General features: G+C 38.4%; 1 protein-coding gene across 2 annotated transcripts in view; it reads right to left on the reverse strand.

Annotated features, from left to right (window-relative positions):
- The window catches only part of LOC308623370 (BEN domain-containing protein 6-like), a 146876-nt gene that overhangs the window by 10106 nt on the left and 120324 nt on the right, over positions 1-16446 (reverse strand). For both annotated transcript variants that reach the window (XM_081245651.1, XM_081245652.1), the window contains 3 exons: positions 16030-16207; positions 2681-2901; positions 969-1161 (listed from right to left, as the gene is read on the reverse strand). In XM_081245651.1, the coding sequence (XP_081101777.1) occupies positions 969-1161; positions 2681-2901; positions 16030-16207 (592 nt within the window). The remainder of the gene's footprint in view (positions 1-968; positions 1162-2680; positions 2902-16029; positions 16208-16446) is intronic.

A 16446-nucleotide genomic window follows, 5' to 3' on the forward strand; every position in this document is an offset into this window, starting at 1 on the left:
AGATGAATCTGTAGGCAGAGTTTTCAAAGCAAAGCAAGAGATAACAAAAGTCTATATCATAAACTGAGAGCATACATATACGTCTTCCTATGGTACCATTCAGCTTTAACCTTGCTGCTTGCTCTGAATGCTAAGTGCCCTTGATCCAAAATGCTGGGAATTTATTTTTACCCATTCCCAACATCAGTTGAAACAAGCAGATTCTGACTCTTTTCCAACTAAGAAATGATGCACTATTAACATATAGAGAGCTGTGATTCAGTGAGTCCTTAAATTTGTTGGATATTTGCAAAAAAATTCCTTGCTAACCTTGCTAACCTAAATTATCATATTTAAGGAGATTAACTTAAAAACCATAAGTAGGATGGTCAAATTAACCTCTGTTTTTTTCTGAATAAAAGATAAGGGATATTTCTAACCAAGAGAAGAAAAAGAAAATAAAACATAAACTGTTACTAAAATTTTGTTGGAAAGGATTTTGAAAATTTACTTTTCTAAAGCTATGAATTTTATGAATCCAAACTTTTCAGTAATATAAAATTCATTTTTATTTTAATAACCATTTTTTTTTTTTTTTTTTTTGCGGTACACGGGCCTCTCACTGCTGTGGCCTCTCCCATTGCGGAGCACAGGCTCCAGACGCACAGGCTCAGTGGCCATGGCTCACGGGCCCAGCCGCTCCACGGCATGTGGGATCTTCCCGGACCGGGACACGAACCCATGTCCCCTGCATCAGCAGGCGGACTCTCAACCACTGCGCCACCAGGGAAGCCCTTAATAACCCTTTTTAATGTAAAGTTTTTCTACAAAATTCCCCATATATCATAAGAGGTTTAGGCTATCCTCAGATTTTTCTCTCATAGAAAAATAAACTTGAAGAAAAAAAAAGATAATGAAAGAACAACTTAAAGTTGAATGGTAAAATAATTTCAGATTCATGTGCCAATATAATACAAACACATTATCACCTATGATTTCTTGAACTTCATTCTGATTCATAGCTGGTTTCACTGCCTTGTCCCTTGAAGTAGAGGATTTTGCCCCCGTCAGGCTGTGTGTGGCCATGTATTCATTTGTGTAGAGCACTTGCATTAAATCATTAATAAACTTCTGAGGCTTGCTCTTGTTGCAACGGGCAACCTGCCATTTTTCAATCTTGAACTAAAAAATTAAAAATAATAATTGAAATAACTGAAAAAGGAAAGGAAAGGAATATCTGAAGAAATATATTACTCAATGAATACAGACCAGAAAACAAAACCAAGTCTTTAGGTGATGTATGATACTTTTAATATATATTGTACATTTCAGGGGTTAGAGTTAGATGTTAACTTTGAGATAATTCCCAACATTTATGAGGTATTTGTTCTAGAGTGTATACAAATTCTTGTCGTGTAATCTGGATTTGGTGCTTTAAGGATTAATCCATACTTAACATTTCCTACTAAGTGTGGTAGCATAATAATGGACCACTGACAATATTCACATTGTTATCCCTGTAACCTTTGAATATGTTACCTTATATGGGAAAATCAACTTTATACGTGTCATTAAAGTACCTTGAGATGGGGAGAGTATGCTGAGTTATCCAGGTGGGTCCAGTCCAATCATGTGAGCCTTTTTTTTTTTTTTAACACTTAAAATTTGTGTACTTTATTGCAGGTACGAATATGTATATTTACATACACATATAACTTTATAAATATATACACACAGTATCTGGTACATAGTAAGCACACCATAAATGTTAATAATAATAATGAAAATGGCTAACATTTATTGAGCACTCACATGAGCCCTTAACTGCAGAAGAGGGAAGCAGAAAGAAGACACAGAGGAAGGAGGAGAGAATAGAAGAGTGAGAGGGCTTTGCCTGCCCCGACTGGCTTTGAAGATGATGGAAGTGGACTATGAACCAGGGAAGGGGGCTGCCTCTAGAAGTGGGAATGGCCTTCAGTTTATAGTCGACAAGAAAACAGAAAACAGGGAACTCGGCTCTAGAACCATAAGAAACTGAGTTCTACAACAACCCCCATGGACAGGAAACAGATTCTTCTCCAGAGCCTCCAAAAAAGGAGAGTACCTGCCAACACCTTGATTTTACCGCATTTCTGACCTACAGAACTCTGAGGTGGTAAGTTTGTATTATTATAAATCACTAAGTTTGTGGGAATCTGTTACACAGCAAAGGAAACCGGTACACTAAGATTCAAATATTCTGAATGTTAGATGGTGAGCATTTAATTATTGCTCTTGAAAGCATAATTTCCCAGGCCAATTCTAACAAAACTTGTATTTTTAGCTTCTATTTCTTGATTAAGAGAAGTCGGGAAAGTAGAAGAATTGTGTTCTGCCAGCATGTACAGCCTAAAATTCACCTTGTCTCAATGATACAGTTTTATAACCTTTAATGCATAGTTGTCCTTCTGTCACTGGTTTAAGAATTTCCTAGTTTAATAACTTCATCACTGTCCACCATTTGAATTTAATTTTCTGAACTGGATATTCATTTCACAAATATTAGATTTATTGCAAAAACACTGTTTTATGTAGTCAGAATATTATGATTGACCTAAAGTTACATAAAGTGATCTGATAAGGCAGTGATTATGTTGTACAGTAATTTTAATTTTGTATGTAACTGTATCCCAGAGAAAGATGGGATGGTCTTCCAGCTGACCTGTTTCTCATCCGCGTGATGCTCTTCCTCAGCTTTCAAGGAAATTGGTGAACTGGAATTAGAATTAGAATTACTACATGTGGAGGCAAATGAATCTGGTGAGGAGTTATTTGTTGCTCTCCAGAGGGTGGACGCAGACGTGGACAGGGTTCCTCCACCCTTGAGCAGGGCCTCCGCCATACCAACCAATTCTTCAAACTGGGTGACGGCCTGTGGTAAAACTAAAATGGCAAGAAAAAGTAGTTCTTTACAAATACTTGTCATAGCAGCATAGATACATATTTTCTATGATGTGTATATGCATAGAAGTATGTAGAACAAACTGTTAACACTTGCTATCTTTGGAAAATAAACATGGTAAGAAGAATGGTTGGAACATATTTACTTTTTTTTTTGCTGTACGCGGGCCTCTCACTGTTGCGGCCTCTCCCGTTGTGGAGCACAGGCTCCAGATGCTTAGGCTCAGCAGCCATGGCTCACGGGCCCAGCCACTCTGCAGCATGTGGGATCTTCCCGGACCGGGGCACGAACCCATGTCCCCTGCATCGGCAGGCGGACTCCCAACCACTGCGCCACCAGGGAAGCCCTAACATAATGTTTTTAAGACTTGATTCTTTTTCTAATTGCTAATGATATTATTTGAAGGTGTTTAAGGAGACATTACTGATTTTATCACCTTCCATCAGGCCAGTTTAAGTGACAAGATAAAATAAACTGTTTCTCACAGATTGAAATAAATTTTCTATGGCCTTAGTGCGTGATTTCCCAGGGAGTCAAAGGCCATCAAATTAGTAAAAATTCATGGCCACAGTTCAAATCTATGTGTTCACATATTAAAGATGGATTTTGGTAATCAACTGAATGTTCTCTTTGTTCCTTTTTTTAAATGGAAACTTACACATTCAAAGCTTTCATGCCTCCATGTTAAATGGTCTTCTCTTGTTATATCTAGTTTGTTTCCTAAGGACAAATAACATTTTGTTGGAGTTGGAAGACACCTTGAACCCTGTCTAATTCAACTCCTCACTCTATGGTTGGGAGTAATGCCTGCTGGAGAGGCGAAAAGAGTCTGAAACTTTTTTGTACTTTTCTAAGCATATTATTGAGCTATATAATCTTTGGAATAATTGCTGATTGGAGACCTGAAAATCAGACATATTGATGACATGTCCAAATCAATACATTTAGTACTATGTTAATAGAAAAATGTAAACATCTGCTAAAGAAGAAAACCTTATTTTATATTTTTTTCAATTAATATTTGCTAAGCACCTCTCATGTGCCAGACAGTTGTTCAATCAGCAATTATTTATTGAGCACTTAATAATATTAGACATTTATCTAGCTTCTACTCTGTGCCAGGCACTATTCTGGGAACTTTACTGATGTTCACTTGTTTACTCCTCATTGCAACTCTCTGAGATAGGTATTATCATTACCCGCAATTTACAGATGAGGACAGTTAGGCAACAAGAGGTTAAATAACCCATCAGGGTCAACTCAGTGAAAAGAAGAGCCAACATTCAAATTCGGACTCTGCCAATTCCATGCTATAAACTTCTATGTCATGCCAACTCTCAACATTTGCCCACCACTCTGTTAGGTGCCAGGGATGAGACTGGGAGCAAAACCAGATGTGATCCTAGACTCTTGGAACTGGGAGGGGGTAGAGAGTATTGTTTACCTACCCATGCTGTGTGTAAGAATTTGGCCCGCTCAAAGAAGGTCTGGCCACCTGCCCTAACCGCCACCCACCCCCCCCCAGTTCCTGGGAAGTAACCTCTCAACCCTTGAATTTCCCGAGCGATAGCAGGAGTGTCTTTGTTATTCATGGTGAGCCCCTTAGAACACACCTGATTTATGTTTATGCTAAGGAGTTTCTCAGGGTGGGGACAGTCACACCCAATAATCTTAGGGTAGAAGCTGGCCATAGCCAGAAAGCCAGAAAGACCATGTGGGCAATCAATCAGTGAATCAATCATGCTCATGTAATGAACCCTCAGTAAAAACTTTGGACACCCCAGCTCAGAGAGCTTCCTGGGTGGACAATCCTCTGTGCATTTTGTTGTAACATATAAAGACTAGTAGGTAATGTATCCTGAGGACAGAAGTTCCTCACTTGGAAACTAACCAGACTCTGCCCTATGTGTCTCTTCCAACTTTGCCTGGTTCTAATTTGTATTCTTTCCCTGTGATAAATGTAAACATGAATAAAATAGGTTTTGGTGAATTAAATTTCTCTGGCAAATTACTGGACCTGAGGGTGGTTTTGGAAAGCCCCTAAACTTGCAGTCAGTATCAGAAGTCTTAGAAGACTTGGCAGTCTAGAGGACTGTGCCCTTAACCTTGTGGTTTGGCTAACTCAAGGTGCATGCAAAGAAATGAAAAATCACAGTTGTTAAGGTCACAGAGAAGAGGCAAACAGCCTAGAGAGGGAAGGGCCACAGAGGGCTTCTCTTAGGAGCTCAAGATTGATCTGAAACCTGAAGGCTGAGCAGGAATTAAATAGCCAGAGGGAATGAGGAGGTCATCAGAAGCATAGGAAACACAAGTTCTGTATTTGAGGAACTGAAGCTGGAATGTAAAGAGAAAAAGGGAATTCTGCATTAAAGTGGGGTTTAGAGAATATTCACTGTTTTTTCTAATAATGAAAGTTATACATGTTCATTGGAATATATCCTTCTTGCCATTTCTATCTTTGTATATCTCTATCTATATTTTCTTTTACATAATTAGGACAATGCTATATGCATAGCATTGTATCATGGTTCTTTTTTCCAATTAAGGCCATAAACTGAATATTTTACCTATTTTATTAAATCTTGGAAAATATGATCTTTTGAGGTCGAATTTGCTTAGAATCAAAGTCAAGATCTTATGTGAAGTCTGAGCAGAATTTAAGTAGGTAGAGGGGGATGAGTTTGACAAAAGGATATACCCAATTAGCTCACACTAATATGTTCGAGATATAGAACATTTCTGCCCACCCAGAAATTTGCCTCATGTTCCTTCCAAATCAATCCCTGGACTCACCTCAGGGGCAACCATTAATGTGACTTCTTTAGTCAGAGACACGTTTTAACTGTTCTAGAATTCCATGTAAATGGATACAAACAGTATATTCTCCGTGTTTTGGTCTGACTTTTTTTTTGTTGTTTTTCTGCATAATGTTTTGAGATTCATTCATGTTGTTGTGTCAGTTAGTCATTCTTTTTTCAGGAGGATGAATATTATTTTTATTTTTTATTGAAGTATAGTTGATTTACAATGTTTCAGGTGTATAGCAAAGTGATTCAGATATATATATATATATATATATATATATATATTCTTTTTTGTTGCTGACTGATATTTAATTACATGGATGCTCCACAATTAAAGTATCCATTCACCTGCTGATCGGTTATTTTCCACTTGAACACACGACTTTAAGGATTCCCTAATATCTCAAGGTATTGATGTCCTCTAATTTATTCAAATGCTTCTTTTTTTCTTTTTGGAATTTAGGTTGCTTCCAATTTTTCTTGATTACGGACAAAACTCTTATGAACCACCTACCACACACATCTTTATATTTATCTCTTATCGTGTCAATGCTATAAATTCCTGAAAGCGAAACAATAGGCTCAGAGGTATAAATGTTTCCAAGACTCAGTTAATGTCACTGAATGGCTCTCCAAAAAGGGTCTTCCAACTTGAATGCCCACTAGCAAGGTAAGAAGTCAGCCACATCACTGCACCATCAACAAGAGGTGTTCATAATTAACAAAAATATTCACTATTTTGATAGGTTAAAATTTTAGTACAATTATTTAAATTATTGCAATTATTTGATTATTGTGAAGTTGAATACATATTTATTTGTTTATTGATTATTTGAACTTATTCTATGAGATACCTATTAGACCAAAGAATGTTAGTACTTTTTTTATTTTATGATAGCTTAGATGGTTTTGGTAAAGTGCTTATAGGAATGCCTAGTGCATTATAAACACAATGTATTAGCTATTATTATTAATTCCCTTATATCTTAAGCACTTTAACCTCTAATTTGTCATAAGTTGCAATTATTTTTCTTAGAGTATTTTAATTTTAGTATGTTTTAAATGTACACGTGTACAAAATAGATAACTAATAACAACCTGCTGTATAAAATAAATAAATAAAATAAAATTTTTTAAAAAGCACACACATATTTTTAGTTTTTACTTAATTAAAAGTAGCAGTCTTATGGAAGCAACCTAAGTGTCCATCGACAGATGAATGGATAAAGAAGATGTGGCACATATATACAATGGAATATTACTCAGCCATAAAAAGAAACAAAATTGAGTTATTTGTAGTGAGATGGATGGACCTAAAGTCTGTCATACAGAGTGAAGTTAGTCAGAAAGAGAAAAACAAATACCGTATGCTAACACATATATATGAAATCTAAAAAAAAAAACTGATCATGAAGAACCTAGGGGCAGGATGGGAAAAAAGACACAGACCTACTAGAGAATGGACTTGAGGACACGGGGAGGGGGAAGGGTAAGCTGGGACAAAGTGAGAGAGTGGCATGAACATATACACACTACCAAATGTAAAACCGATAACTAGTGGGAAGCAGCTGCATAGCACAGGGACATCAGCTCGGTGCCTTGTGACTACCTAGAGGGTTGGGATAGGGAGGGTGGGAGGGAGGGAGATGCAAGAGGGGAGAGATACGGGGATATATGTATATGTATAGCTGATTCACTTTGATATAAAGCGGAAACTAACACACCATTGTAAAGCAATTATACTCCAATAAAGATGTTAAAAAAAAAGTAGCAGTCTTTTCCTTAGTTCATTTCCTTAGTTCATTCATTTACTTTATGCTTAGCAAGTCATTCAGATCAGTTAAATATTCACTCATATATTTCATACAGTTTAAACATCTTTTCACAAGTTTTTTTCCTCCCTGGATATAATTTTTTCTAACTTTTAATGTAAAAATTTAAACACACACACAAAATAGTAAACTCCCATGTACCCCATGCCCTAGTTTCCAACTCATGGCCAATCTTGTTCCACCTGTATCCCCACCCACTTTCTCCCCACCTCCAAAATTACTTCAAGCAAATCACAGGCATCATTTCATTTTATCTGTAAATATTTCCATGTATATCTCCAAAGGTAAGAAATTTAAATATATATATATAATATATGGTTATATGTATATATATATATATATATAACCATAACACCACTGTCACAGCCAGAAATACTTAGCAATAGTTCTTGAATATCATTTTTAAAAAAAACAAATTAGCAAGTGTTCAAATTTCTGATTGTCTCGTTTTTGTTCTTGTTTTTAGCTTGTTTGAATCAGAATCCAAATAAAGTCCATACATTACAATTAGTTGCTGTCTCTTTTACAAACTGTAGGTTTCCTTTTCATCTCCTTGTTTTTTCCTTGCAATTTATTAGTTGAAGAAACTGGGTCCTTTGTCCTGCAGGGTTTCCCACAGTCTGGATTTTGCTGATTGCACCCCTAAGGGGGTGTTTAACATATTCTTCCCTGTAGTTAGATCTAAAGGCTTGATCAGTGTTTTAACTTCCAGCAGGTGGCATTGAATGCATGGTTACCTTTTGTTGCGATATTAGCGGTCACTGATGATCACTGCCTAGATTCATCAGGGGTTGCAAAATGGTGATATCCTAATTCTTCATTTAGCTAGAATTCTACCAAGGGAAACTTTCTCTCATCAACTATTTGGCTACCCTGAGGTTCATTTCATATAATAATGGCAGAATAAATGCTTGATTTTTCAGTCTGTATTTGCCAGTTTTCAAAATAATGAGTTGGTTCTTTCAGATGACCATTAAGTTTTTTCTCTTTTGAATGAAGTCATGCATGTAAATATACATGATAACCAGTTGCCCTGATCATTATTATTGATGCTCCAATAATAATGATCTTTAGCCAGTGGGAACCTCTTCCAGTTGACACGTCCACATGGTCTTTGCTGACCTCCTTGCTTTCTGGTAGGACAAGATTTTCATCTATATTTCCTGTTTGAGGCTCCTGACAAATCTTGTCCATTTCCTGTGCAAGTTCTGGAATCAGCCGTTTCTCCAGGGAACCCCAGCTCCCTTTAGTGGGGAACGGTATTTCAAGGCCACACCCAAGTGCTGGGAGTGCTCTTTGCTATTGGGTTCTTGTTTCTAGGCCTCTTTGGTGAACAGTATTAGAATATACATACTATTAATTTTTAAAGATAAAAATTCATCCTGTGTCGAAACCAGTACTCATGCAAATTCAGAACATGGAGTTTTAATTTAAACTGTACAGTTATGTTTTTAGTACGCCACATGGTGTGAAATGAGAACCTAACTTAAACCTGCCCCTCCCCGCCACATTGGAATATCAGTTTTCCCAGCACCATTTGTTGAATAATTCATCCTTGTCCTAAATGGCTTGCAGGACTTGCTATGTAAATTGTCAGGCCCATTGCAAATGGAAAATGCAGGACTCCTTGTTCAAAGCTTCTTCAGAATTTTAATACGGTGACAGTATTTTTAACCAGTATGTGGGGCCTTCCTAGGAGCAGGGCCCAGTGTGACTGCACTGGTCATCCTACAGTGATAAGCAGACACTGTATGGCAGTCACCTTACCAGGTTCTGCTCTGAAGACTTTACATGTCACCCAGGGAAGTACTTTTATCATTTCCATTCATCTCACACTCAGTTACACAGCTAGTAGGTGGCAGAGGCAGGATTTGAACCCAAGTGGCTTGGCCCCTGTAAACCCTCTGTGCCACAGTGGCTCCGGGACATTTCTTCCCTGTACGGGAGGTATTATCCAGGGATGTGTGTTCTGTTCCATCGACCTGCTGGCTCTTATCCTAGTAAGTTGCTTTTAATTATCAGAACTTTATATGATTTCATGTTGACAGTTATGCCCTCAGATTCTTTTTCAGAATGTTCTTAATTGATTTTGCCTATTTATTCTTTCAGGTTAACTTTAATATAATTATTGTCAAATTACCACAAAAATAAAAATCAAAACAAAACAATTATGGGCATTTGATTGGGATTCTAGTCAAACTGTGAGTTATTTTGAGATGAATTGGCAACTTCTCATCTATGAATTTGACGTCTCTCTATTTAGATTTGTCTACTTCTCCACTGACTTTTTAATTTTTCATCATAGATCCTACACATTTCTTGTTAGGGTAACTAGTAGATATTTTATAGTTATTTGTAATTAATGTGTAGATTCTTTTTTATTATTTTTTTAGGAATAAAATCAGCAATTTCTGATCTATAAGGAAATTACTGATTTTTTTAAAAAATGGTAGCTATTAGATTTGGGGCACCTATTATGTACCAGGCATTTATTATTTTTTAAATACAATAAGGCTTATAATGAAAAATAGCAGCCCTCTGCCCTACCGCTCACCACCCTGGATTACCTACTACTCCTAGAGGGAAAACTTCTGATCCACTTACCTGTTTCTCTGGTAGTTACCTTCATAGTCTTAAATAATAATAAGCATATACAACTATTCTTTTATTTTTTCAGATTCATATAATTATTTATTGACTTTCAACTATGTAACATGACAAGGCAGCCCTCTTTCAACTCCTCCCCCAGCCACATAGAAACACACACACGTGGTACCCACATATGCAAACACATACACACTCTTCTTCTCTCCATCATCCCAGGATAGTTGTAACACAGCTGCTAGTTCAATAAATACTGTGCTTACATTATTATAGTGATGTAATTCTCAATTCCTTTCCTTTAAAACATGACTTTTTTCCTAGAGTTAAAATGATCTCATTTTTAAAAGCTTGCTTATTATTATTATTTAACTGTTTCTCTGACTTAAACATCTCAAAACTTCCTACCAGAGGTGTAAAACCTCCTTGCAGTATGTTTGGTAGATGACATCATGTCATCTATCAATTTCATGTTTTTCTCAGTGATCTCTCTCCTGTAACCCCTGTACCTGTCCACCTCTAGACCAGCTGCTTCCAGGCTACTGTGGACCTGTCACCCTGGAGTGTCCCCTCACTATTATTCTGTGGCTACGTCCTGTACTGGACTACCTGTTTTCTGATTGACTTTCTAGATTCACTCTCTCATTTTGAAGGAGCACACCCTCCGTTAGCTTTTGAAAAAGAAAGCACAGGAAGTACATTGAGACTTCATAGGTATGAAAATATTATTATTCTGCCCTCACACTTGGTTGATGGTTTCACTGGGTATAGAAGTCTAGGTTTAAATCATTTCCCTTTAGAATTTTAAATGCATTGCTCAATTATCTTAGAGCTTCCAGTGTTGCTGGTGAAAAGTCCAATGTCATCTGACTCCCACTCCTTAGCGGGTAACATGCTCCTTCTCTCTGAAAGCTTCTAGATTTTCCCTTCCTGGTGTTCTGAAATTTCACACTGTTATGGCTTAGATAAGCCTTTTTGCTTTGGGTGGTATCTTTTTGATGTGCACACAATAAACTTTTACTAATTACTACTTCAGTGATTCACTGGTTTTACTTTGGCTATTTCTGAAACTTTGACAGCATTCTACTATATTTAAATGAACCTGGGCAAAACTTACTTGATTTTTCCTTCCTTACTCATTAGTTAATAGAGTGGAGTTTTCGGCTGAGACATTGTTTTCCCTGGGTATACATTCATTCTTTACAAATAGTGATAATTTAATACCCTTTTGTACAATAGACGTGCCACTTTTTTCCTTTTATATCTTATTGTGCTGGTCAGTTGTGGTCCACAAGATATGTTTCAAATGTTTAACACATGCACGTAGAGCACACACACGTCTGTCATTCTGAATGTCTAGAATGGCATATACATTCTGCTATTTTTCTTAGTTAGCAGGCTTTATAGACAGATAAACAGCTCTGATTCTTAGTTCAAAGAGGACTATTGCTGAGCAAAGGTTAACTAACCACTCTGCACTCTTCTCTCAGACCCCTTTCTTATTTGGATTATACGTTAAATTTCAACTTTCTGACATCTTCCTAGTTCCCAACTGTAGCTTCACAAGGAGACCTACTATGACCATGTTATTTTAAACTGTAAAACACCCCCTCTCCCTCAAATCCCCATCCTCCTTTACCTCTCCTATTTTTTCCATAGCATTTATCACTAGCTAACATATTGTATAATTTACTTAATTTTACTTAATTGTTATTTTTCATGATTTTGACTGCTTGCCTCACTGGAATGTGAGCTCTGTGAGAGTGGCGATCTTTGTTTTGTTCACTGGGTTTTCCTAGGTACTTAGAGCAGTGCCTGACATATAGAGGACCTTGTAAATATTGACTGAAAGAAGAAATGCATACATGAATACTGCAGTGGCAGTTGGCAGTTCCTGACTCTTCCTGTTGCTTGAAGTCTAATCAATAGCCAACTTTACTTTGGTTTCTAAGGGTACATTCTAGTGTGTGTGCATGCAGAGGGGCAGACAATATTAAATACAGAATAGGATATGTAGGCTTTTAAGTGCCAAAGAGGAAACGAAATGGGAAGGGATAAAAAAACGTTGCAGGGGGAGAGAGGTTGAAAGTTTAGATGGAGGGAGGAGGTCAGGGCAAAGATGAATTTACAGTGAAGATTTGAAGTATGTAGGGTGCAAACTATGTGGATATCTGGGGAAAGAATATCCCAGGCCAAAGGAACAGCCAGTACAGAGATGCTGACATCAGGTCACGTCTGATGTCTTTGGAGGGAAAGCAAGTGGTCCGGTGTGGCTGGATCACAGAGAAGGATGGGGAGAGAGTAGAAAACAAGGCCAGAAAGGTATGTGGAGGGGAGGTGGCCGGATCACGTAAGGACTCAAAGATCATAAAACTGACTTCAGTTTTACCCCATGTGAGGTAGACATGCACTGGAATTGTCTGCAGAGAGGAGTGACGTGAGCTGGCCTACAGTTAGCAGGATGTTCTTGCTGCTGTGTTGATAGTGGACTGCACAGCAGCATGAGCAGAAGTGGCAACACCAGTGAGGAAGCCACCATGATCACCTGGGTGAGAGATGCTGGTGGTTTGGACCAGAGTGGCTGTAGTGGGGGTGGTACAAAGAACTGTATTCCAGAGATATTTTGAAGATGAAGCCAGTAGGATTTGCCAATGGACTGAGTGTAGGGTGTAAAAGAAATACAGAAATACAAGACAGCATCGTGGATTTTGAGTTGAGAAACTGGAACAATGAAGTTAGCATTAACCGAGGCGAGGAAGAAAGAGAGGAGCAGGTGGCAGGGGAAGGGTGGGAATGTGGTCGGGGTGGGGGGGGTGTTTGTCTGAGATGCCTGCCAGTCTTGTCAATACACAGTTAGCCCATGAGTCTGGAACTAAAGGGAGAAGTCCAGACTGGAGATAAGTCATAGTTATTGATGGATTTAACACCATAGAATTGGATATGATCCCCTATGGAGTGAAAGCAGATAGAAAAGAAAGAAGCCCAAGGACTGAGCCTGGGGCATCATCAAATATTTAGAGGGTAAGATGATGAAATGAGGCAGCCATATAAACTGAGACGGAAAGCTCAGCAGTGGAGGAGGAATGTGGTGCCCTAGAAGCCAAGGAAGGAGAGGTAGCCAAGGTGTCAGATGTAAGAGGGCACTTAATATGACCCTTGAGAAATTACCTTCGGGGTTAGCAATATGAAATGTTATGGGTTAAATTGTGTCCCCCCAAAAAGAGATGTTGAAGTCTAACCCCCAGGACCTTAGAATGTGACCTTATTTGGAAATAGGGCCTTTATAGATGTAATCAAGTTAAAATGAGGTCATTAGAGTAGGCCTTAATCCAAAATGACTGACATCCTTATAAAAAGAGGGAAGTCTGGACACAGAGACAGACAAGCACACAGTGAGGTCATCACATGAAGACTGGTCTTAATGCTGCCTCAGGCCAAGGATCAACCAGAAGCTAGGAGAGAGGCCTTCCCCAGCGCCATCAGAGGAAGCGTGGCCCTGCTGACACCTTGATTTTAGAATTCTGCTGTTTAAGCCACCCAGTTTGTGATACTTTATCACTGCAGCCCTAGGAAACTAATACATGGAGGTCATTGGCAATCATGAGAAGAGACATTACAATGGAATGACAAGGACCTAATTGAAGTGGGATCCAAAGGGAATAAAAGGGGGAAAATTGAAAACAGTGTATAGAGTCAACATGTAAGGAGTTTTCCTACAAAGGGAAGGAGAGAAACAGGGTGAAAGGCAGAGAAGCAAATGGCCTGAGAAAGGTGGGGATTTTTGGGTTTGTTTGTTTGTTTTAATGGGAGAAATAATTGTATGTCTGATGCTAATGGGATGATTCATTAGCGAGAGCCGGGGAGGCTCTCTGGAGCTCTGTCCTTGATTAGCAGAAAGAGGATGCACAGATGGACATACTGCCTTTGGCTGGACAAGAGGACAGGCCACTCATGGGTGACAGGAGAGGACGTGGAAGTTGATACAAGCACAGGTGCAGGGAGCTGACAGTCTTTTCACATCCTCCAAGTTCTCCGTGAAGCAAAGGCGTCAGCTGAGAGCGAGGATATGGAAAGTGTGGGACGCTGGCAGAGAGAGGAGAAAATGAAACAGCAACTCCAGAGTGAGGGACAGAGAGAAACTGTTCATAGTGATGATTCTTTTCATATACTATTTTTTTAATTTTATTTTTTGTCCGTGCCACACGGCATGTGGGATCTTAGTTCCCGACCAGGGATGGAACCCTCATCCCCTTAACTGAAGGCATGGAGTCTTAACCACTGGACTGTCAGAGAAGTCCCCTTCATATACTATTGAAACTGATTTGCTCCTCTTGCATTTAGAATTTTCTCATCTAAATTTATGAAAAAAATTGATCTAATTTTCTTTTGGTGGGGGTCCATGTGTCAAGTTCTGGTGTTAATAAAAACAGAGACAGAAACAATAACGATGATTACTGAGCACCTATCATGTATGAGGCCCTGGTAAAGCATTTCTTCTAATTATCTAATTTAGTCATCTTGGCAAGAAGGACATGAGAGATTGGCTCCACTGTGTAGATGAGGCAAGTGAAGCTGGGGCTGAGGGCAGGACAGTGACAGGGCCAAGGCTTACAGCTAGTAAGCAGGGTTGGGATTCAAACCAAAGTCGGAGACTTCAAGATCAATACTTGAACCAGCAATGTATGCCAACTTTATCAACTAGCTTTTCATCTTACTCTACGTTCTGGAACAGATGATATAAAAATAAGAACAATCTGTTCTTCGAAAATTGCAAAAACCTCACCAGGAAAAACCATCAGTTATAAAGATGCCATATTTAAAGCATAAAAAATAAGGAGAGAATGGCTTGTTGGTGGAATAAACATCTTATTTCCATTCATGTCTGCCTGTTTCTACTTAAAACTAGGAAGCCTTCAATTTAATCAATATTTGTAGGAACTCGTCTGAGCCATTACTCTGTCAATCTAGCTCACCACAATGTTCTGTCTCCTACCATTTCTGCCTCCCCAAATATTGTGGAATTGTCTTCTTTATTTCCACAGCCATTGCCCTAGGCAAGGCTGCCATCCTGTTAGTCCAATGACTGTAATACCTTTCAAAAGTGGTTCTCCCCCACTCTCCTTTCTGTGCCCCTTGTACTCATTTTGTACACAGAAGCCAGAGGGATTTATTTTTAAAATACTCTGTGTATTTACTGTTTTATAACAGAATGCTGCCCCACATAGGATATATTGCCAAATATTCAGCTATACAAAATAGTGCATGATGCCTAACTACAAATGGAAAACATAATGTAAAAAAAATAAACACTTAAACACAATATAGGATTCTGCAAAAAGGCATTATTCCAGGTTGTTTTTAATTTTCTTGGGCCTGTCTTTCCCCTTTATGTCTTCAGTGGAATGTGATTATTTTCCACACCACTGCTCCCAACCCCAAACCTGAAATTTAATATATGGAATCTTTAATTCCAGTGAGTCTATAAGAGAGCAAAACAGGCCCCATTTTCTAGTGCTTTCCTTAGCAGAGGAGAATGAGATAAGTACGAACACCTTGACATACCTGTTGTCTTACTGATCTTTTCTCTCTAAGCCTATATTAAACACTCCATAAATATTTGTTGGACAGTATTAAATGAATATGACATTTGGTATTTTGTAGGAATAATCTAAAATTTTTTAATCAATAAACTAGAGGCTTCAATAGAGTACATCCATATTAAATTATGCAATCATAGATTTTCTTAAAATGTGGTTTTTGATTTTTTTTCTCTAAGGTACTGAGTTTTTCATTCTTGACAGCTGATTTCAATACCTTCCCTCATCAAGTATTTTTCCATTCATCTAAAAAAGTCAATTTTCTCTAAGTTTACCTTGAAGCATGACCAAAGACTGTCGAAGGCGGCTGTTTTCTTTCCGGATGTTTGTTAGTTTTTGTTTCAGGCCTCTTATTTTTGTGCACAGTTCCTCCTTCGACAATTCTGCTAGAGGCTCTTCATCCTCACTGGAGCTCTCACCGGGCAGAAAGGCATTTCCCGAATATGGGTCTCTCTAAAATACAAGGCAGGCACAACAAAAGCATCAAGGGAGCTCTCGTGGTTTATCCTGTGTTCCGGATGCTGCTGGGACTTAATTAGACCTACAGGCTCCTGCTCTTCCAGGAGGCGAGTGATCTAGCCTCAGCTTGGTCCTCCACTATCCAGGGGAACTCAGAATAAAAGAGGACATCAAAGTTTCATGCACACATCTCTTTCAAAACAGTAATCAGGATTCTGACTTTCGGCCTAACT

This window comes from Mesoplodon bidens, assembly GCF_964165515.1.
Source record: "Mesoplodon bidens genome assembly, chromosome: 10".
Classification (NCBI taxonomy): domain Eukaryota; kingdom Metazoa; phylum Chordata; class Mammalia; order Artiodactyla; family Ziphiidae; genus Mesoplodon; species Mesoplodon bidens.